Source organism: Oryzias melastigma, linkage group LG9, assembly GCF_002922805.2.
Source record: "Oryzias melastigma strain HK-1 linkage group LG9, ASM292280v2, whole genome shotgun sequence".
Classification (NCBI taxonomy): Eukaryota; Metazoa; Chordata; class Actinopteri; order Beloniformes; family Adrianichthyidae; genus Oryzias; species Oryzias melastigma.
Window position 1 is genome coordinate 10,851,248 of NC_050520.1, and position 22,017 is coordinate 10,873,264.

Sequence of the window (22,017 nt, forward strand, 5' to 3'; positions counted from 1 at the left end):
AAAGAAACTACATTTATTTTTTGCACACCATTATTTGACAATTAAAGGATAAAAAGTGAAATTTGTCAAATACGTTGTTTTCTAGAATAGTTAGAAACAAACAAACAAAAAACAAAATACCATCCCACTGTAGAAAACCTGTTTATTAGACAAATTATACACAGAAAGCTTTGCCACTTGTAACAGAGGCTCCAATTTGTTCGGTTTTTGAATAATATGCAACACATACAACAAAATAGGCCTATATTAAATACTGTACATCATAAAGTTTTGAAAATTATCAAGTAAATTCTGTAGTCCTATGTGTGAAATTAAAAATGTTAACAGAAAAATCAGCAAGTTTGTGCATGCTTTCTTTTTAGTGAACTTGCCCCGTAGTTTTGTTATTTAGCCAGCAAATAAAAATAAAAAAAGAGAGGAAAAAGTAAAAAAGGAATGGCATTATGAGAGAAAGCAAAACATTGGTTTTAGGTGTAGCATGGGCGGGGCAGGGAAGGGTGGGGCGGGGCTAAACTGAAGGCAATAACGTGATTTGCTCAAATCAACACTAAAGCTGAACATCGTACAGTCTTCTCTTTTCAACAAAAATATCATCAACATGTAAAATATACATTTTTTATAATGTCTCTTTCATTTATACTAAATAAAATCTTTTAAATGCATGTGTCCTATATGCCATTCAGTAGCCTAATATAAGAAAAGAATTCCTAAGAATGCTTGTTTCAAAACACTGTGGCTTGACTGAGATCTCTACACACAACATTTTTGCAGTTTTAGTTCTTAAAGATAAACGGAAAACTTGCTCTAAGCAACTAACATTATCAATTATTAATACAGTGTTAGTGACAAATGGTTTGGTTGCCGTTTTACCCATCAACCCCTCCAACATATCTCTTTATTTCCATACACCCCCTCCAGATAATGCATGATGCTCATCTGAATTAATTGGCACTTTAAAAATAATAACAATAAAAAAAATAAAATAAAAATGATAGAAATAGTACCCTTAACATAAGTGATATGAAATATATGTGGGACGCATCTGGTAAAAAGGCAGACTCTAGATTCAGTGACCATCAGAGACATTCTCATACAGAACAACCACTGAGTCACTGCTCTGAAATGTTGCGCTGAAATATTTGAAGTTTAACATGGAAGCTTGGGGGAGGGGGTCAGATAATTACAATGTAAGGCTTGCACTGACGATGGCTTCTCCTTAATGCTACGGTCACAAATACAACTGATGGGGAGACATCGGCACGATCTTCTAGATTTCATACTGTTGCTCGAATTTTTGAAAATTGTTTGCGTGGTTGTAAATGTAGACGGTGGCAGACGCCATTACAATACTGGGAGATGCATTTGGGCGGCCGCATGGCGGTGGGAGCCGGATCATCGACCAGAAGCCGCTCTGATTGGACGATGTGTAAATGTATCCGGACAGCGGCCCTCCACATCAAGTACCACCGGTTGCCCGGTAGTACGAGGGTAAATAAAAAGCGGCTTTACTTTCATTCGAAAATCCGATTTGGGACAAACATAGTATAATCTTGTCGATTAACATATTTTTTTAAGACAACGAGTCTCCCAAGAAACGACAATGTTCTGTTTTCTTTGTATTCCTCTCGGCGTCAACCACAACTTGCCAATACGCAGGTCTCAGAGTCGCTATTAGCACCATGATCATCCCCATTTGTTCTCCCCATTTGGACGAGGACATCTGGTCATCGCCGGGACCCAGGTCAGTGTCAACAGTCCTCGTCGATTGTGCTACCGTACGATTTCTAGATTTCTAACAATTGGATGGTGGCAGTGAGACGGCACTACACGTACATCACAAGTGGATTGGCCGATCTTTGAGACCCATCTATCTGTCAATTATCGTACTGCTGCCTTCCTGCCACCCGCCTGTCACTGAACTGCCACTGTGCAATCTCCAAGTGTGCCTGGGCAGCCACTGACCGATGAAAAATAATCATCTGATCAACGTAAAATTTTAACTTTTTTTAAAAAAAACCTAAAAATGCAACTGCTGCCTCACGATTTTCTTGCCGAATTTGCTGAATAATTTCCATTTAGGTTGCAGTGCGTTGGCACTTTGGGACTTGTGACCGTAGTCTTAACACACAAACCAACTCCATTCTACAACTTGAACCCGAAAAAAAAGTGTGACATGACATTTTGACCTTTTCTTTTTGTTGTTTTGTAATAAAACCTGGCCTCTGAGAGCGCTGAAAGTAACCAAAACAAGACATAAATGAAAATAGGAAGTTTGACGTCAGGATGAAAGAACAGAGACTACAGCACTTGTTTAGCAGTTTTTCAAAGTTTGCTTGGAGCGAAAACAAGAAGACAGCTTAGAACAATGTTTTTTTTTTTTTTTTGTACTTCCTGACCAAAACACATTCCACGCATAATTTTTTTCCCCAAACAAAACTCAATAAAAGACATATAATAAGCATACGCTTTTCTGAAGTCTTTTAGCTTGTTATGTTTTTTATTCTTTCAGCTGCTTTTGATATTGTCCATGTTTCCCGTTCTTTGAGAGTCTGATTGAAGAACCTCACCTTCACTTGAAAAGCAGAGCACAATACAGGTGAGAGAAAAAAAAAGGTAAGATCTACATACAATCACTTACAGGTCTGTGGGCACTGGTACAGTGCAGAGGGAATCGACAAAGAGTTAAATGTGCATCAAAAATGGTGAAACAGTTTCAGGCTGATGCACCCAAAAAAATGGCAGAAGTACTTTAAGAGTGATGCACCAAAAACTGGTGAATCTACAGTGAGAAATTCTTGATCTGTCATGGCATTTAGCAGTTTTCAAACAGATGGAGGCGTCACCATGTGCTCATCTGCAAAAGTCTTAGTCGGTGTAGTCAGGCCACCGTGTGGACACCATCTTGGAGATGAAAGCACATTAAGGACAGCAGATTTTGGTGAAACACCGTTAAAGAAGAACAGGACGAAAGTGTGTAGACCCCAAATTCTGACAAGGCAGAAGACTCCCTTTTTAGAAGAAAGGACACAGGGTGCTTTCCTCTACCATCATCAACCTGCAGCCCCATCATTGATTATTAGTTAAATCCCCTGGGAGTTGTTTCATGGCTAAAGAGGCCGGCAAATCCTTTGTCGGCAGCGTCTCTACTTCTAGAAACGAAACTCTCAAAGGGATTTAAACAGTAAAGTGAAGTTGAGCCATCATTTTTTTTTCATTACATGAAATTGTCCTCAAGTCATAAAAACAAAAACAGTAATGAAAAAAAAAGTCCCCTTTCAGAATTATCAATCACAAGAACAACAACAACAACAGAAATTATCAAGCCCCCTCCCTGCCCCTTTTTTTCCCCTGTCGGCACCTCATCAGCAAGATTTGAAGGAGGATCATGAATGCATCTACAGACCTGCACTCCTTCACTTTAGCCAAATATAAAACTGACACTGTTGGAAAGACCCAAGCAGAAAACCAAAGGATTGCTATGTACACATTTGTCTAATTTCCCATTTTTTAGCCTAACCACAATGTTTTTGTTTAATCCGTGCAATGACACTCTAACAAACTCCGCCTCCTCCCTCAACTCTTCTTCCCGAACCGATAGCGACTGCTTATATGGAGGTGCCCCTATCTGGATCATTGCCATATCCAAAGTTGGGTCCTGGACCTGTGGGCTGGTAGGGAATGGAGGACATAGTTTTAATGGGGCTGCGGAAGAAGCCACCATTGGGGGCCCTCTGCCGGAAAGGCCCAACCCCACCAGTCCGGTGGTCCTGGAGACCGCCTCCACCACCAAAACCGGAGGAGAATCCAGCGGCAGCTTTGGCAGAAAGGCTACGGCTAAGGGTCTGGATCTGCTCGGGGATGAAGGTGGTGGTGGTGATGTGGGTGTTGCGGAAATCGCTGATCTGCTCAAGTGCTTGACGAGCAGCGGGCAGCGCATCCATGTCGAGAGGGGTCAGATCTACGGACGAGGTGGAGAACTGCTTATGGGGGCTTTCATCCTCGGTGCACAAGCTGTTAACCCTGTGGTGTAGGTGCTCCAGGTCGATCTCCTTATCGTCCTGCAAGGTGGGAGGGAACGGGAAGAGAAGAACAAAGGGGAGAAAGAAACCAAAGTAAAAGGGGAGGGGAAAAAACAGTAATGCAAAGATTTTGAAAAAAAAATGATGGGAAAAAGATGAAAGGGATGGGAGACAGGAACAATTCATGGATGGTGTTTAAAGATGAGAACAAGAGGATTTTGAGATAATGAAAAGATTAACAAGTGGTATCGAAGTTGAATAAAATGGTATAGAAGTTGAATGAAGTGGTATAGAAGTTGACGGAAGTGGTATAGAAGTTGACGGAAGTGGTATAGAAGTTGAATAAAGTGGTATAGAAGTTGAATGAAGTGGTATAGAAGTTGAATGAAGTGGTACAGAAGTTGAATGAAGTGGTATAGAAGTTGAATACAGACAGATCAAGGGAGTGACGACAGTGGATAAAGCAGAGATAATATATTTGCAGAGATATGAATGAGGTGCAATAGTTTTAAACATGACAGGTGTTATCGTTCCAACCAGTAGAACAGTTTAAATAAAGAATCGAAATCAATAAAAAGCCGTGGACAAGGCAGATAACAAAATATTAAAGGCAATTAACAAAAAAATCAAAAGTTTTAGGAGCAAATTAAACATGATGGTCATGTAATTTGCAATTGAATTGCACACAAAAGGAGCATTAAATAAACACAAGATGGGTTGGAGTGAGAATGTGGATGAGACAAAGAAGTGGGGTGGGGATAAAGAAGGGGAAAGATGGAGGGAGGAATAGAGAAGCAGACTGAGCTGTGATCAGGATATTGACAATAAGAAACATTCAAACACTCTACAAGTCTATAAGGGCGTGCATAGTCTAGAATAAACACAATGCCTTCAAACTTTGCATTTCCAGGGAGTTCAAATTTTTCTTTAGCATTACCATCTAAAATCTGATCTCAATAAACCCAATTTGGGACTTAAAATATCTAACAGTTGTAGAAAGGCAATTTTCCCCAGAATTATTACCTTTAATACTAAAAATGTGTATTTTTTTTGCCATAATTTATTTTTGCAGCCTGTAAAGTTTCATTTATCAATTACAAGAAAACAACATTGCATTCAATAAGCTTAAGCATCTGGAACAAGCTTAACACTTCTAAGCACATCCATTAAATTATAACTTAATTTACAGTAAACATAGAATATGAGAAATACATCATAAAATTATTTTGACATTTAGGTAGCTTATCCACTAAAGGATGATAACACCGAGGGAGAGGTGGTCCATGCGTTTACTGCACAGGCTAGCGTGGACAGCAGTGCAGGGCAGCTCAGTTTGCAATGAATGAGGTGAGTGCATAAAGAGGAGAAGGCGGGGGCTCAGGTGAGGTGGGGATGAGAGAAAAATATTGCTGAGGGTTTACTTCTTGAGCAGCTGAGGTATTTCTGAAGGGTCTTTGGGGGGTAAGATAAGGGGGTGGACAGGGTGGGGTGTCTCACAGGTAGGGCTTTAATTTGTTGTGAAAGCGTTCGGCTAAAAAAAAAAAAAAAAAAAGGCTTTTGTGATAATTGTGGTCACATTTACTAGGAGGGGGGTAAAGACAGATTTACTGACCGTGTCCTTTGGATCTGGGGGGCTCTGGATAGGGCTCTGGCCCTACTTTTTGTGCAGCTCACGTGCAGAGGGGACCAGCAGTGGTGCCCCCTGGTTTACCATCTGAAAGGGGGGCAAGTGGGAGGAAGGAGAGCACGGAGGGGCACTCGCGGTTGTTGGGAAAATAAAATAATCAAAACCACATTAAGTGCTTGAACGGGGGGGCTTTTTAACAGAGGGAGTTGAAATGAAGGGAAGTGAGGAAGAGGAGGTGTTCTGACCGAGGACAGGACCAAAAAAATAACTGGAAGTTCATAAAACCAGCTGGAAGCTACATTTCGGCTGCCTTACTTGTTTTTTCTTTTTTTTTTATTAAAAATGAAAATCAATTGCATTGTCCCTGAAATCAAAAACATTTTGGAAAAAACAATCCATGATTAGATTTCATAGTTTATGATAGACTAAATATATAAAGTTAAGTCTCTGCATGAAAATAAAAAAATCTAATTACAATTATTAGCGACTCAACTCTGCAGTCAACGCTGAAGCTCCTTCTTTTACAAGGAGAGACAGCGCCCACCAGTGGCACACTGCCCTTATTGCACATGTAGATAACTGGCAACAACCCAGCTAAATAAAGGTTTCTGTCACAAATGCTTTGCCTGCAGATTTGCTATAAAATGGACACCGGAATTAGAAGCGAGCTCGCTGATGTCCATCAGTTCATATTCACTCTACAAGCTTTACTAACCAATTGTATCTTCTATTGTATGAACAACCTTGGTGTGGGAGGTGAGGTGGTGAAGGTGGTCATTCTCATTTTGGGGTTGAGTTCGGAGGGGTTGGTGGGTTCGTAGGAGTGCTGCACAATCAGGGCACAGGGGATGTCGCAGCATGCTGGGGGCTGGTAATGGGTGGCGGTGGGGGCCGTGGCATTAGTCGTGTTGGGTATCTGGTTCTGGGTCTGACTGCCCAGGGCAAGGGGGTGCTCATTTGGGCCGTGAGGACATGGATCGGCAGCTTGTCTGGCAGATGGGCCATCTGCTTGTGTCTGCTCATGACATACAGGTGTGCAGGTGTTGGGGTGGAAGAGAGGAAGGAGATAGACAGGAACAGGTGGCGTGGAGCAAAATGTGGAGTAATTCATATATATGTTGGAGTGCATGCCAGTTGAGTGAGCAGAAATAATAATACAAAAGAAAAAAAAGGCAAACCGACCCACAGGCGGACGAAGCAGACAGACAGAAAGAGGATGAGTGACAGACAAGACCGGGCGCGTTGAAAGATGGCGAGGTGGAAGAGAGGAAGCAAATTGGAGAGACAGATGGGTGGGGAGGGGGTGAGCGAGAAGAAAGACATGGCAGTCAGTCAGCACACACTGTTAAGCAAGTGGCTGTGTGTTGTGTCCTCAGAGAGACATTCACACAGTCGTTTTATACCTGGAAAGGGGAGATGTTTAAAAGCCATTTTGTTTTGCTCTCTCCCCCTCGCCAGCTACACCCTCAACACAGAGTACTTATCTACAAAATAAAACAAAAAAGGCAACATGAGGAGCTTTGAGCCACAGTGACACAGATCATCGTTGTCGAGTTAGAACGACAAGAATCGTATCCCCTTGAAAGGGTCGGACGTCAGCTTTAGTGAGTAGCCGATACACAACGTCCGCTCGCTCTTGTCGTGCTAAGTCTACATGGACTTCATGAAAAATCAAAACCACAGATGCTACCATTATGGAAGAGTTTTGGCAGTGAACGTATCCAGACATGTTTTCAGGTTTGGTTCTCTGAGGATGGCAGTATTTCCACTGGCAGAACTCTTTCATACAAACCTTTGCCTGAACATGTATAGGCCAGAAAGCAGTACAGCCACCCTGTTATGAATGAAATGCGCTTCAGAGGGCCCACCTGGAAATTGCTCATCCAAAGCATTAGGAGCACCTTTATTAATTTTTCAGTAGCTATACAGTACTGTCATTACAAGCATATATCTCCCTCCTATCACCCACCTAAAGATTTAGAGGCTTCTGAGCAATGTGTGCTATTGCAGAGAACTAATTTATATGTAGCATAGATGATAAACTGCAACATTTAGAAAAAACACCTTCAAATAGCAGGAATAACCTGCAGGGAGACACTTGTTTATGGATAATAACCTGATCTAAAATGATAGAGTCCTTATTCCCCACGTTAGTCATTTCTATGGAAGTGTGTGCTTGTCAGTGGCGGACTTAGCAGTTTCGGGGCCCCGGGCGAACAATAAATGGGATCCCTCTGCAGTGGTTGCATTAATCACACCCAGGATAAAATGCCTGTAATGTATTTCATTTCTTTAGGTTTTACTAACTCAGGAAAAAGACACAAAAATGCAAGAACACAAAAATATCTTCTTTTGTAGTTATTTTGGTACTGTTCTTTCTTTTTCCTGCTTTGTCTTTCTTCTTACACTTTTGGAAGTGTAGCAACAGTTTTTTTTTTTTTTTTTTTCAACGCTGGTTGATTACTGCTTATTTCCTTTTTTTTCTATTCAAAGTCTTGGAATTGTCTCTCTCTGCTAGCTAACTTGCTGTTTGCGGAATATTCCATTACAGATTCGCAGGGGAGGATAAACACTTTCACTTGAGTGATTTTATGTAATTTCAGTGATTTTTTTTCTTTTACTATGAAAGAGTCAAATAAATATGGCCAAGAAAAATTATTTTAGAAATATTTTAAGCAGTCAGCCCGGGCCCCCAAAAATATTGGGGGACCCAGGCAGTCGCCCACCTTTGCCTAATAATAAGTCCGCCCCTGGTGCTTGTGAATGGATTAGCCCAATAGTAATCTTCATAAGCAAACCGTTTACAGCAAGCTTGATAGATTATGAAGCCAGCCATTCCACAACACAGAAGCACATCACTGCCACAAACACGGATATTATACAGTCAGTTAACACAGCATTACAGAACACAGTATGAATGTTAATGTACGCACTTATACAGAATGTGCATGTTTTAGTACACACATAAATATAGAAGCAACACAGAGACACAAACACAGCTTAGTCTTTTCTAAACAGAGAATAGTGGGTATCATGTGGGAAGGCAGCATGTATCGGCAGCATTACTTTGGTCGTACTTTGTGATGGATGAATGGAGGCATAACTCGCCCCAGTGATGGTTGACTGTGAATGACATCCATTTATATGTTGTGCAGGGAGAGGCTTTCATTGTTGTTTGGGGCTGGTGAGGGGAGGGCGTGATCATGAATGGAGAACTGGCTGGAAAGTCACAAAAGCATATTTACAGCACACAAAAGAGGGAAAAGGCTTCATGAGTTGATGTATCTCTGCATTATTTTTGTTTTTGTTTTCTTGTTAATGCAAGATGTGGGCGTTTGCATGCAGGTGTGAGGGGGAAATTCTTGTGTTTGCTGTACACATCAAAGTATAGAGTTGATTCTTCTTGTCGAAAGAATAAACTGGCTTATTCTTGAATATTCTACACACGCTGATGAAAAATTATGAATGGGAGCATAGGTGCTTATTCATTCTAGCAATATTTTTTATTTTTTTATTTTTCTAGTTTTGCAGCTTTGAGCTTCAAAATAAAATAAAATGAAAAAAAATTATATTGCCACATTTGTGCCCCTAAAGTATCTTTTAGTACGTGAAGTCACAGTTTTGACTCACACATACAAAAAAAAAAAAAAAAAAAAAATTCACCAGCTTTTTATTAAAAGGCAAACATTAAAGTCCCACATTAGTTGTCATGCACCGAGGTGTGTGAAATTTGTTCTCAGCATTTGACCCATCCCCTGGGGGGCCTGCAGACAGAGCTGCACCATTTGGTGGTTTAACCCCCCAATCTTCAGTGTCAAGCATTTTTGGGGTTTGACTCGGCCTGTATTTGAACTCACAACCTTCCAGATTCAGGATATACACCAGTGGCGTACCGTCAGGGCCTGCAAAGGCTTCAGTGAAGGCCTAAAATTATCTGAAAATTAGTATCTAAATCACAGTGAAATGTTTATATATATATATATTTGTCGAAAATATATTTTAGATCCTTCCAACTGATCTGTCAGCTTCTCTCGCAGCCCTGTGCCCCAGCTGCACTACTGTCAGACTGTTTTTTTTTCACATGAAAGTTTCTAACCAATCAGATTTTAGCCCTAACTTGTTGCTAGGTTCAGGAAAGTCTGCCTTACGCTCATGCAGTCGGTGCTTCTGTCCTCACTTCCGGTTTTCCAGCTTTCCATAAAAACTGCTGATTAAACCATAGCCATTAATGGATTAAATGCATTTATTCAACCAGTCAGAGTTTGAGTCTCTGTAGCTTCATGAAGGCGTATGATGACGTATTCGCCTCTGATTGGATGGTCAAAGCTCACGCTACCAAACTTCTTCTGCACTTCAGACCGTAGCCAATAGCTGCACTTGATTTTTGTTTGATTTACTCACTATTTTGCAGTTAACAATAGAAGAAGGCGGAAGTTGATTTAGTTGCGGATTTATTTCATAAGATTCTTAAGATGGACTTTTTCCGGAAAATTGGACATCTTTGAAAAAGACTGGCCAACCCAGAAGCTAGCGAACCTGTCTCAACAGGGAAAAGGATTTGTCCACCACTTTCAGCCTTCCAGCAGTTCTGTCTGGCAAGGGGAACGGAGTTCTGTGACAATGTTGAGCGACAGAAGGGGCCAGTATGAGAACATGGTTGCTCCAAACGCACTGAGCTGCAGCGACTCATTACCAGCAGCTTCACGGCAGGATTCCAGACAATATCCTTTCCCAGGCAAAAAACAGGTTTCAAAACCATGAAAAACTAGTGCTTATCACCCTCCTCGACCCGCAGAGATTTCAGGAGGACCAGAAAAACTCCCTACAATCATTCACAGAACTACGTGCACTTTTTGATCTGTCTTAGCTGAGAAGAACAGACTGTCAAATTACATTTTGCAGGGAAAGTTGGATTTGCTGTAAATAATGCTTATTTTCAAGTTTAACGAGTTGTCAATTGTGCTTTGATGTTGGTTTCAGCTGTTGTTGCATTAGGAGACTTGTTTGTTATGTATAATATGTGCAACTGTAGTGAATTCAGTCTATTTAAAGGATCAATTTATGATAGAATTGCTCCATAAAATAATATTCATATATGCCAGAATGGTGTTAGAAACATAAAATAGTTCATGTTAACGTCAAAATTTGAACCAAATGAAACGGATTCGCAGCGATGCAGAGGTCTGTCCGCAGACTCAGGACGTGAACGCCTGCAGTAGAAGTTTCTCTCGCACTTTTAATGTTACGAAAAGACTGCGGCGCATGCAACGGAGCCGTGACTCTGGCGGTGTAAGCCCAAAGGTTCAGCTCTGAAATGCACAGACTGCTACAGGTATACACTCAACCACAAGAGTTTGCAAACCTGCAAACAGAACCAGAGGGTTTTGGCTCAGTGTGATGGTCACAACTGGTTTGAGCGCTTGATGTGACAGAAATATGGATGACATGGACTTCTTCAAAACTGACAGAAAGCATAGCGACTGGAAGAGTCAATTACAGGCTTTACGGTTTGCTTCACTTCATCAATTTTAGGAAGCTGGGTGACTTTAAGCGCAACTAGATTTGGTCCAGTGGCCATGACTAAGTCCGAAATTGAATATGGAGGCAGAGATTTCCCATGTCGATATCTCGCAGCATATGCAATTTATCTAATTAGCTGCTTTGAAGTAGACTTACATTCGCCTTCATCCCTCCATGGAGTCGGGACATGCTGCTGTGGTCCCAGCTTGACTCTTATGTTCTGTTCTCAGTGACCATCTTTGCAGCTGGTTGCTCATTTGAAACAGTCTTCACAGATGGTAAACTGAGATCAGAGAATGGCATTCCCACAGATTTTGCATACTCCATTAAACAAGCACTTTAAGGACAAAATAGACACATCTCAGCCAAATCATCGCAGTTGCAAAGTGCTCTTCCTAAGTTTTCAGACATCAGGTTGTGTTTAAGGGAATAGTGTTGTCAGACTTTGCAAAAATCCTGTTGAATTATTTAAATTAAAGTAAAAAAAATATGAACATTTCTGGCTTTAATAAATCTATAGTCATCCTTTGTGTAGAAACTAAAACGGAGGCCCTGAAACCTTTTTCTACACTTGCCCGATGACCCCGAGAAGTGACTCTGCTTGTTAGATTGTTGATTTCAGAAGGTGGCATTTTCGCACGCCGCCCTGCTCATTCCGAAGTGGGAAGGCTGTAGGTGTGGTCGGCTCATTGGCTGCTGCTCAGGGCAAACCTTTTTTTAAGTACGCAATTAATATTTCAAAGCTGTAGCAGGCTGGAGGATAAATATCAGCAGAAAAAAAAAGAAAAGAAAAACAATCATAGCTGACGGAGCCAATTTCCTTCCTCTCCTAAAAGCGCAGTGTGGTGTTCTAATGGTGTACTAAAGCCTGACCTATAAACAAGGAGGCATTTCGGTTTTGCTCTTTAGGCCAAACTAAAACCCCGTTTTGATCTACAACAAAATAAAGCCCTTTTTCGTTGTTTTTACAAAAATATGAATTAATTTTTGAATGAATAACTAACAAAATGTGATCATCTCCTCCATGATCAGCAGTGTGGACATTTTTGAAATGTGTTAAAACTGCATATTTTATCCAGCAGCAAACTGAAAGTGAAGATTTTTGATGGAATAAAGTGGTTTGTTGCCCTTTTTAAAGAGATTATTAATGTCTGTTTTCTGACAGCATGAAGCAGAAGTGCTTTAGGATGTCAGAGGAGCAATTTAAGGAGATCTGGCTGAAACTGTGACCTGGTGCTGAATTCATCTTCAACTGCAACCACACGATGGGGAGGCATTGGCAGAATCTTCCGGATTAGCTGCCGGCGCTCAATTTTTCTGAAAAAATCTGGGCGACTACAGGGCGTTGGTGGCTGGATCTCCGTCCGGCAGCAGCTCTGATTGGACGGTGTGTAAATGTCTGTGGATGGCGGCCATCTATATCAAGCGCCACCAGTGGTACGTATATAAAATTCTGGTCATTTGCAACTCAGACTTTGAGGCCAATTTATAATCTTAATTTACAAATTCACAATGTTGTGTCAAAAATTTGTCGGGTTGCTGTAAAATTTAACCTTTTTCTTGAAACCTCTACAGCTGTCATGCAGTGTTAATAAATGCAACTGCCACCTGATGAATTTGATTAAAAAACTGGCATTTAGGTCACCTGGCAGAGGCATTTTGGGATATGTGATCATAGTCTAAGAACAGGGGTGTCCAGAGTCAGTCCTCGAGGGCCGAGGGTCTTAGAATAACCCCAAAATAATAATATCTAATGCTTGAATGATTTGTATCAGATTCTCCTTCTAAAATAATACTACGACTGAAGCTATTATTATATAATCGTGATAACATTAGAGATTTCTAGCACTCTTTCTGCAGCTTTTTCTCATTAGAGGTTATAGGAAGTGCATTCTTAGAGACTCCTAAATCAATAACAGTGATTTCCCCGTGTTTGACTTCCCCCAAAGCCTTGATGTGCAAAACCTTGAACAAGAACTACAAAGAGAATCAAAGACTTCCACTATTTAAATCCCTGCTGTCCCCGGTATTCACTGACGATGCTCCACTCCTGCGCTCAGTTTGGGGTTGATTCCACCGGTTGCTTTTCCTGGCTAATGAAGATAGCGGGGGGGTGGGTGTGTTTATTTGTGCTGCAGCTGAACCACACTGTGCTTAACATGACTTTGGGCTTGACTAAAGGTTTAGTGTCTTTGTGGTTGCTCAACGGCAGACATGACTACTGGTCTGAATGACAGATTAAAGCTGCTAAGCGGGCAGGGGGTTGGAGGTAGGGGGCAAATGATGTGTTTATGCATAAGAGGAAAAAAAACAGTAAACAGAGAGACGCCGTTTACTTTTGAAATGTCTTATGCCGAGTGGGTTGCAACAGATATATTATAGATGATCTAACACCTCCGTGTTCAGAAATGATCTTAAGGAAATAGATTGCCATTCACAGGTTGCCATGAAAAAGCCCTCAGACAGACAACAGTTTCACTAATTAAGGAACCGCGATGAATCAGTTAAGATCCACGCATGATTCAGTTATATTCAGGAGGCTGTCGCCCCGGTGAGAACTTGGCACAGTAAACACCTGACACGTTTAACTTGATTTTCTAAAGCTATATACAAAAGAAAAATGTGGCAAGGGTAAAAAAAAAATAAAAAAGCTAAATTAAATTAGGAAGGAGCACATCAGGCACTAATTAAGCTGCTTTTCAGTATGTGCTTTTCTCACTGCGGGAGTCTGTGGGTGAGATCTGTGCACTTCTGTAATTACATTGTTTTCAACAGCTTGTATAGCTACAGAAAGGCAGAAATCCACTTAAAACTTCAGGTTAACTCATCTGAACTTTCTTTCCTGAGAAACACAAAAGCTCGAGCTGCAAAAGAAAATAAATAAATAAAATTATAAGAAGCATCGACAGGAGGCAAAGTAATTTGGATAATGTAAAAGCTTACTTATATGAGTATTATCAAAGTCTGAATTCAAAGATTAAAGTCAGAGTTCTAAGAAAAATAATCAAAATTAGCAGATTAAAGTCAGAATGAGATTAAAGTCAACATTCTGATATTATAAATCAGTATTCTGAGAGAGAAAATCAAAATTCTGAGATTAAAGTCATAATTCTGAGAAAAAAAATTAGAATCCTCAGAAAAGAAATTAATCGAAGTTTTGAGAGTAAAAAAAAAAATCAGAGATTAAAATCAGAAAATTGGGAAAAAAAGAAATCAGAATTTTGAAAAAAAAATCAGAATTTTAAAGAAGAAAAAAACAGAATTCTTAAATTCAGAAATTTGATATATAAATCTGTATTCTGAGAGAGAAAATCAGAATTCTGAGATTAAAATCAGTTTTCTGAGATTAAAGCAGAATTCTGAGAAAAAGTTATAATTCTAAAAAAAAAAGAAAAAAAAACAGATTTCTGATGAAAAGAATTTTTAGATTAAATTCAGGTTTCTAAGAACTAAAATCGGTATTCAGACATTAAGGATTAGAATTCTGAGACTAAAGAATTCTCAGGAAAAAATATTCTGAGATTAAAATCAGAATTCTGATTAAAAAAAAGTCAAAAGTCTGATATTAAAGTCAGAATTTCCTTTGTCCTTTTTTCCTCTATGGCCCCAATACTGTCCATAAGTGAAAACCATATCACTGGATTAAATCATTTTCTATTATAGTTCATTATAAAATATTTCCTGATCTGTCAGGAAACAGATTTGAAAAAAAAACATAAAACAATTTTCTTAAAATGTTATTTTGGTAAACATTTAAATTAAATCCAACAATTACTTTTAATTGTTATTAAAATAAATATTTATGATGCACGATTGACTTATTTGACTTTTTCATCTGCCTTACAAAATATTATAATATACTATAATAACATTGTGTTAACAAAGTGTAACATGTATAATAAAAATTATATAACTAATAAAAAATAAGTTATTATTTCATAAATCTATAGTTCTGACTGAAATAATTGATTGAAAACTAATAAAAAAGCATTAGCAGTGGAATAATAGGTTGGGGCACCCATCCTCATTAATTCTCTTAAGCTATTATCCACAAGTTAACCTTCAACGGCTTTTATCAAATAGCTGTCTGAGAAAGAAAAAAAAAAACAATTCTTTCAAGCGGAAGTAATTTACCTGATGGCAAAAAACATTTTCTGCAAAAATTAATCTGTGCTGCTTCACGCCCTGGTCTAATTTACCACCGACACATAAATGATTAACTCCAAACCAAAAGTGAAAATATTATTTCACACATAATGAAATTCCTTTCTGTTCATCTCTGGCATGTTTTGCATATTAAATTTGCCACACTTTGCTACAATTTCACAGTTTTGATTAAAGTTCATTAACACGAAGCGTTTATCCCTCTGCGTTTTGATAAACATAGCAGTGGGCATGGGACGAGGAGGGTTGGTGATGGAAGATAAGCAGACTTAAATCACCGTTTAACCTCTGCGTGAGGAAAAAAAAAGAAAGGAAAAAACCTCAGTGGTCACAAACACATCCGTTTGTGCTCTCCATTAACAGAAAAGCGATAAAATAGAGGGCCATTTGGGGAAAACAAAACCACAAAGTAAAATAAATAAATAAAAACCCCTGCATTAAAACAGACAGCAGGGATCCGACCAAAGGAAGATGCTACCGGAGTCATTTTGATTGCCTGAAATGATATCCCTGCTGAGGTGATCATAAGCACATCGCTTGATTGGATATTTCACATGGCGCTGCTTCGGATTTATAACATGGAGTGTTGCTATTGTTTTCTGTGGTGGTGGTGGTGGTGGTGGGGGGCACATTGTTATAAGCATCCATGCTCAACACAATGTTTCTGTTTCCACCTTCACTGCATTCCAACAGGCCCTCAGGCTGTTTTTTCTGTTCTGCCTTTAAAGTTGAAAGTTTCCTCATAAATGATCGACTCCACTTTAGGAGTAAGCGGTTTATTTCACTATCGATTCATAACAGAACTCCAGGTCGATCAGTGACTTGTTAATGGCGGCAATTAAGCAGGAAAAAAAAAAAAAGAAAAGTGCATGTTCAATTTTTTTCTGGGGTTTTAAGGCCGTTTCACACCGCCGCTACAAACATTTTGCACATAATGCACTAATTAGAAACTGTTAATAGATAAATAAAAATGAAAAAAGTCAGAAAAGTTGTAGTCTTTTAAGTGACATTTTCGGAGATTTATCACAAATGAACCTTGTTAAAACTATGATAGAAGTACAAATAAATCACCTAAAGAATCGATTTGAATTGGTTTAAACTTAACAGATAAATAGTCGATTCATAAAAATCTAAAGCGATTCAGCACATAAAGCTAAAGCTTGATGCTAATATTTAATGGAATGTCCCATAGGATTGCTAAAGCTAACGTCTTTAGAAACTCACAGGCATGAATTTTCCAAACTCTTTCAAGGAAAATGTTTTTAAAGTAACTATTTGTGGTCTAAAGCACAGTTTTTTGCTCATACTTTCTTCATCTGGAATAAGGCAAAATGCTATAGCTAGTGGCCCAACTAAACCCCCCTACCTGTTTTCCAGCTCTCCTTGCACTGCTTGCTGCAGATTACCTGGACCAGGTGTGTTAATTCAGTCAGAATGTGGAGCTAATGAACTAATGTAGCAGCTGGCAGGGTTTGGAGATCTGGAAAACAGGCAGGGTGGTAACTCTCTAGGTCCAGGAATTAGGACCCCTGCACTAGACCAATATGACTTCTTTTCTCCACCAAAGTGCATTTTTAAGTAAAGATAAGATCAGTAAACTTGTGACTTAAACGGCTTTTAGGACTTGCAGGTTTAAAGCAACTGATCAGAAATAAAGGCGGTGCCACAAAGCGTGGCTCTTCCCTGTGGGTATAATGGTGTGCGGATGATGGATGTGGTTATCATACTGCACTGCAGATATTTGACACCACTATGAATCGGCAGTATTGTAATGAAGATTGGAAAAGGTTCACAGATGAGAGAAAAATAAAGTCTCCTCAATTAGTTCAGTTAAATGTGCTGCTTAATTCACTTCGCACTCATCTGCTTTTGGAAGACGCCGTCTCTTCGGTTAATCATTTTGATCATTTGATGGTAAGTGTGATTGCACAAACAGTTAGAATGATACCACGACAAGAGATCATCTGCAAGTAGGATCTTAATGGGACAGTAAAGCTCACTGTTCCATCACCTGTGAATGGTCTCTTGTACGGTTTTCAAATCTCTTTAGTACGGGGGCCCAGAAGTGCAAATTAAACCAACAATTATTCAACATTAGTTAAAAAAGCTAAACAAATAATTTAAAAAAAACTGATTTTAATTTACTAATGCAAACAAAATTAACGAAACCAAAACACGATTCCAAAGAAATGAAATAAAAATGAAACGCTTAAAAAAAAGAAAAGGAATTTTCAGAAAAAAAAGCTAAAAAACAATATGGAAGAAAATAAGAAGCCAGAAAAGGTACGCATGGGACATCACGGACTGGATGAGTTTTTCAAAAGCTATTTCAGTGTCTCCATACTCATTAAGGTTTTTATGATTAGAACGGAGCATTTTTAGTGTTTGTTCATACCAAATAACTTTCAGGTCTGAGATATTGGACAGACGTCATCCTCTAACTAATGATGTCCCATGGTATCCACTTTTTCGAAGGGGCCTCTGATTAATTCAAGACTGCGTCAGAATTAATCTGTAGCCGGAAGTGGAAATTGTAACTTTAGCCGATTGTGTAAGCGGAAATTTCCTAAACTTTAGAAAACCCTTTCAAAATTATATTTTAAAACCTTTTCAGAACTATCAGCTTTTAGGCCTTTGAATGTGAATAAAATGTAACTGTTTTTTCTCTGTAAATCAGCTGATCGGAGCTACGAAATGCAGTTTTTTTTCTCTGTGACGGAGAGTCTTACAGAGGAAAAAAGAGCAAAAAGGGGGGACAAAAGAAAGAAAAAAAGGGAATAAGGTCGAAAGCTTAAAAATTATACTTTTGTTGCTACTGGCTCCGGTAGGGGGAGTGACTTCTGGCTATTAATTTTGGGGCACCATATTTTTCCTCTGTGGCCTCTGTTTCCTGGTTTATTCTTTCATTTCTTTTTTTTGCAGCTTATTTGGAAATTGTTTGGTTTTCTTACGTTTTTTTCTTTTTTAAAGAAACTGAAACAAGGTTGAAACTGAGCCTGCAACCTTTCGATCAGAGGTTGACCGTCTACTGCTGCACCACTGAATTATGGGACATCACTGAATCTTGTTACTTCATCACTTCAACCGGAAGTTATTTAGCATGAAGGGACACTGAATCTGCTCCATTCTAATCATAAAACTTTAATAATTATAAGACACATTACAAAAAACTCAAATGTCAAAATTTAAGCATCATTATCCAGTCAGGGAAGGCCCATAGTATCTACTTTTTCCGGTCTCTTATTGTGTTCATTTTTTTTTAACTTTTCATTATCATTTCTGGAAATTACTTTGGTTTAATTTCTTATTTAAATGTAAAAGTTAGTTTTTTTCTTTTTAATTGTCATTATGATCTTTAATTAGTTTTAGCTTTGAGTAAATGTTAGTGTGATTTGTACTTCTGGGCCACCGTACTTTAGGGCATAAGGATCAGTAACAACGGCATTTCAAGCTGCCAGCACTAAATCCTTACTGTGTCTTGAATGTAAATTTAGTTTAAAAGAAATGAGACAGAGAAGTGAACTTTTATCTTTTTTTTTTCTTTTCTTTTTTTTTTACCACAGATCAAAAAACGTCAGCCCCCTTATAAATATTTTAGCTTAAACTATCCTGGCATCAAAACCTTTTTTTTCTCCTTTCCTTGACCTTTCCTCTCCCTCTCTAATAGTTCCTTCCCTCCTGGTTCTTAATAACAGGAAGTGCTCCTCCACTCTTCTTCTCATTCATCCCATTTCATTCACCACCATACCTCCTTGGAAGGGACTCTGGACCCCTTCCGCCGCGACCACCAGCTTTCCACCATCGCTATGAGGCAGGAGAGGACCACGCCGGCTGCCAGGACGCAGAAGACGCCAGCGAAGCTGTGGATATCGAGGGCGTTGCCGCGCTGCCGTGTCTGGACCGAACTGTACAGGTCGCAGGGAGTGTCCTTGGGCCACCACTTGAGCTTTAGTAAATCCATGTCCCCGTTCTGCTGGAGTTCTAGGATTCTGTAATAAAACAAAAACAGTTGTTTGTTTTTTAACATTTTCCATTTATGTACAGAAAACACAGACACGACATCTGCAGAAGTACTCCACCCCTAAATAAATAATTAAATGAGATTGGTAATTGTTGGATTTGATTGATATTTCTTTAATTAAAGTGTCATCATGATGCTTTACAAGTAGCTCAGGCGAAACATCCTGAAAACCCACAAACTGCAGGTGCAGTAACTCCCTCACACCATTTGAGGGCAGTGTTAGCAAGTTTATGCAGGAGCGTGATCCTTTCCAACTATATTGGGCTGTCAAACTCATTATAGCTAACATTAATATGTTTTGCAGCACAGCTCTAATACACTGCCACAATGTCATTATGCAGCCTAGCTCTATCCGCACGATTGATGGCTTCAGAGAGGATACAGCTCAGAGGTTGATGGGGTCCCTCTGTTAGCCTTCAGCTTATTATTTAACTGGGTGGTTCATTTTAGGTTGGAAGAGAGGAGCAGCAGGCACACAAAGACAGACAAGCTTACAGATATTTATACAGGGGATCCGGCGAGGAACGACCGATCATCAAAGAAAGACATAAGTAAGAGGAAAAAAAAGGCATGTAACCCCCTTAAAGACATATTAAAGCTAACGCGGAGAACACGGAAAATACTCCTGCATACTCAGACTAAGCCACCACAGGAAGTGTTGAGTAAGAGAGCAGACATACTGTTAGTTGTTGCATTTATGACAACACGGACAACTGTGCTTATCCTTCATGGTAATTTATCCTTACAGGAAGCAGATAGAAGTCACCGAAATCAATCACAGAATGCAAATGACCCCCCCAGCTGATTCATCCACAAAACAACACCCTGAAACAACCGGAGCCTTTTTAAGGACCGTACTTTTCACTTTCTGAGCTGGTGGATGTGGGGAATTTTAAACTAAAAAAACTAAAAAGTCACAGCAGTCATTGTTTTTGGTCAAAGTAGAGCACATCACCCACAGAAGAAGACATGTAGCTGCTCCAACTTTATTGTTAATTTTACAGTTAACTGGCTACTCATGCCCAGGAAGGAAGCCACTCCAAGAACTCAATAAAAATACACAATAGCAGATACAAGTGTCTTTGAGACTATACATTTAAAGTCCTGTAAACAAAACAGACATATATAGGTAAAGAACTCAAATCATTACAAAAGGGAATCAAACAAATCCAAATCCCTTCCCCCGCTACTTCCTGTGCCAAACCCTCAAACAGGAAGTGGAAGGCTTGGCAGCCATTTTGCACTCTGGGCACCAGGATGAAGAGGTAAGAATTATAGCAAAAATCAAGAAACAATTCAAATCTGTGGTGTGAGGAGCTTTAGCAGATTGGTAACAAGTACAACGGCTTTGTCACACAGACCAGCGACAGTGCTTTTTATAAACCCCCGGGTTAGTTAGCAGTCGGTGGCACTTGATATGGACGACCGCCGTCTGGAGACATTTACTCATCGTCCAATAGGACTGCTGCTGGCTGACAATCTGGCCCCTACCAGCCTGTAGGCGCCTAGCTGTTGACCGATTTTGAAATGGCGTCATCCCTACCTGACTGACGTCTGACTGGCAACGCCTACATTCATGAATATTCTGCCAATGCCTTCCCATCACCCGGTGGAAGTAGTATATGTGGCCGTAGCAATATCGACTTTTTGGTTCTGGATGGATTTTAGGTCGATTGTTCAAAATGAATCAATATAAACTATGAATCACATCAATAACCACAAAATTATTATATGAATCATTACACCCCTTTGCTGAATACTCTCTTTCAAAAAACGTAAAAACTATGTTGCGAAAACATGAGCATGTTGGCACATGCTCTCTATTGCTTAATGATTTTTTTACAACTGTGTGGTTATGTCAGAACAAATAATTTTGATGCAAAACATTACTGATAGCTCTTTTTATTTTAGTAAAAGGCCTGAAGGCATTGAAAGCAAACACTCGTCCTTCAACTGCACGTAAAGGCTCCAGCTTTACCATATTATAGAATCTCTGTCTTGTTCTGGCTGGGCTGGATTTTCAAAAATACCCTTTCCATTATAAGTGGAGATCTTATCGTATCCCTGGGTAAAAAAAAAAAATACCCATTTACCTTAAAGCAGCTGGGAAAATGTTAAAGCACTCACACCTCAACTTGTTCTCAACTCCAAGATTTTATTCTCAGATGTATTCCTGTCTTCTATGTGGTTCCTTTTATTTCTTTTTGAAAAACAGTTTGTGTGTAATGAAGTTTTGTAGTTAAAATAACAAATTAAAATTCATATTTAATGTACTTAATGTATCTGGAGGGATTTGGTTTGCAAGTGAAACCTTTGTGATCTGATTGTCTCTTTTCATGGATTCATTGTTAAAACGTTGATCAGTTTGATGAAAACAAAATGCATGAGAATGTGTACTCACAAGGAATACTTTGTAAATCAGTGTAACAGGGTAATTTACTGAATTTAATAAACTCTGCAAACTTGAACTTACGTCATACTAAGTGTGTCAGAATGTAAACGACATCAAATCAGGTTAATTGGATTTTCTGTTCTAGCCTATCAGTCTGTTGTTGTTCAAGTCATTCTTTGAACTTGTGAGAACTTTGTTGGATGATGTTTTTAATTGTGATGTCCTCCATAAAGGCAAGCTTTTTAATTAAAAAAGATGACGGATCAAATTTGTT

The 22,017-nt window shown here is 39.3% G+C and overlaps 1 protein-coding gene across 1 annotated transcript in view; it reads right to left on the bottom strand.

The window, feature by feature from the left end:
• Positions 1-124: 124 nt before the first annotated feature.
• The window catches only part of LOC118599119 (glutamate receptor ionotropic, delta-2-like), a 75,655-nt gene continuing 53,762 nt past the window's right edge, over positions 125-22,017 (bottom strand). Inside the window, exons 6-7 of the mRNA XM_036213457.1 lie at positions 19,079-19,319; positions 125-4,058 (exon numbers count right to left, since the gene is read on the bottom strand). Coding sequence (XP_036069350.1) covers positions 3,606-4,058; positions 19,079-19,319 — 694 coding nt within the window. The 3' untranslated portion in view covers positions 125-3,605. The remainder of the gene's footprint in view (positions 4,059-19,078; positions 19,320-22,017) is intronic.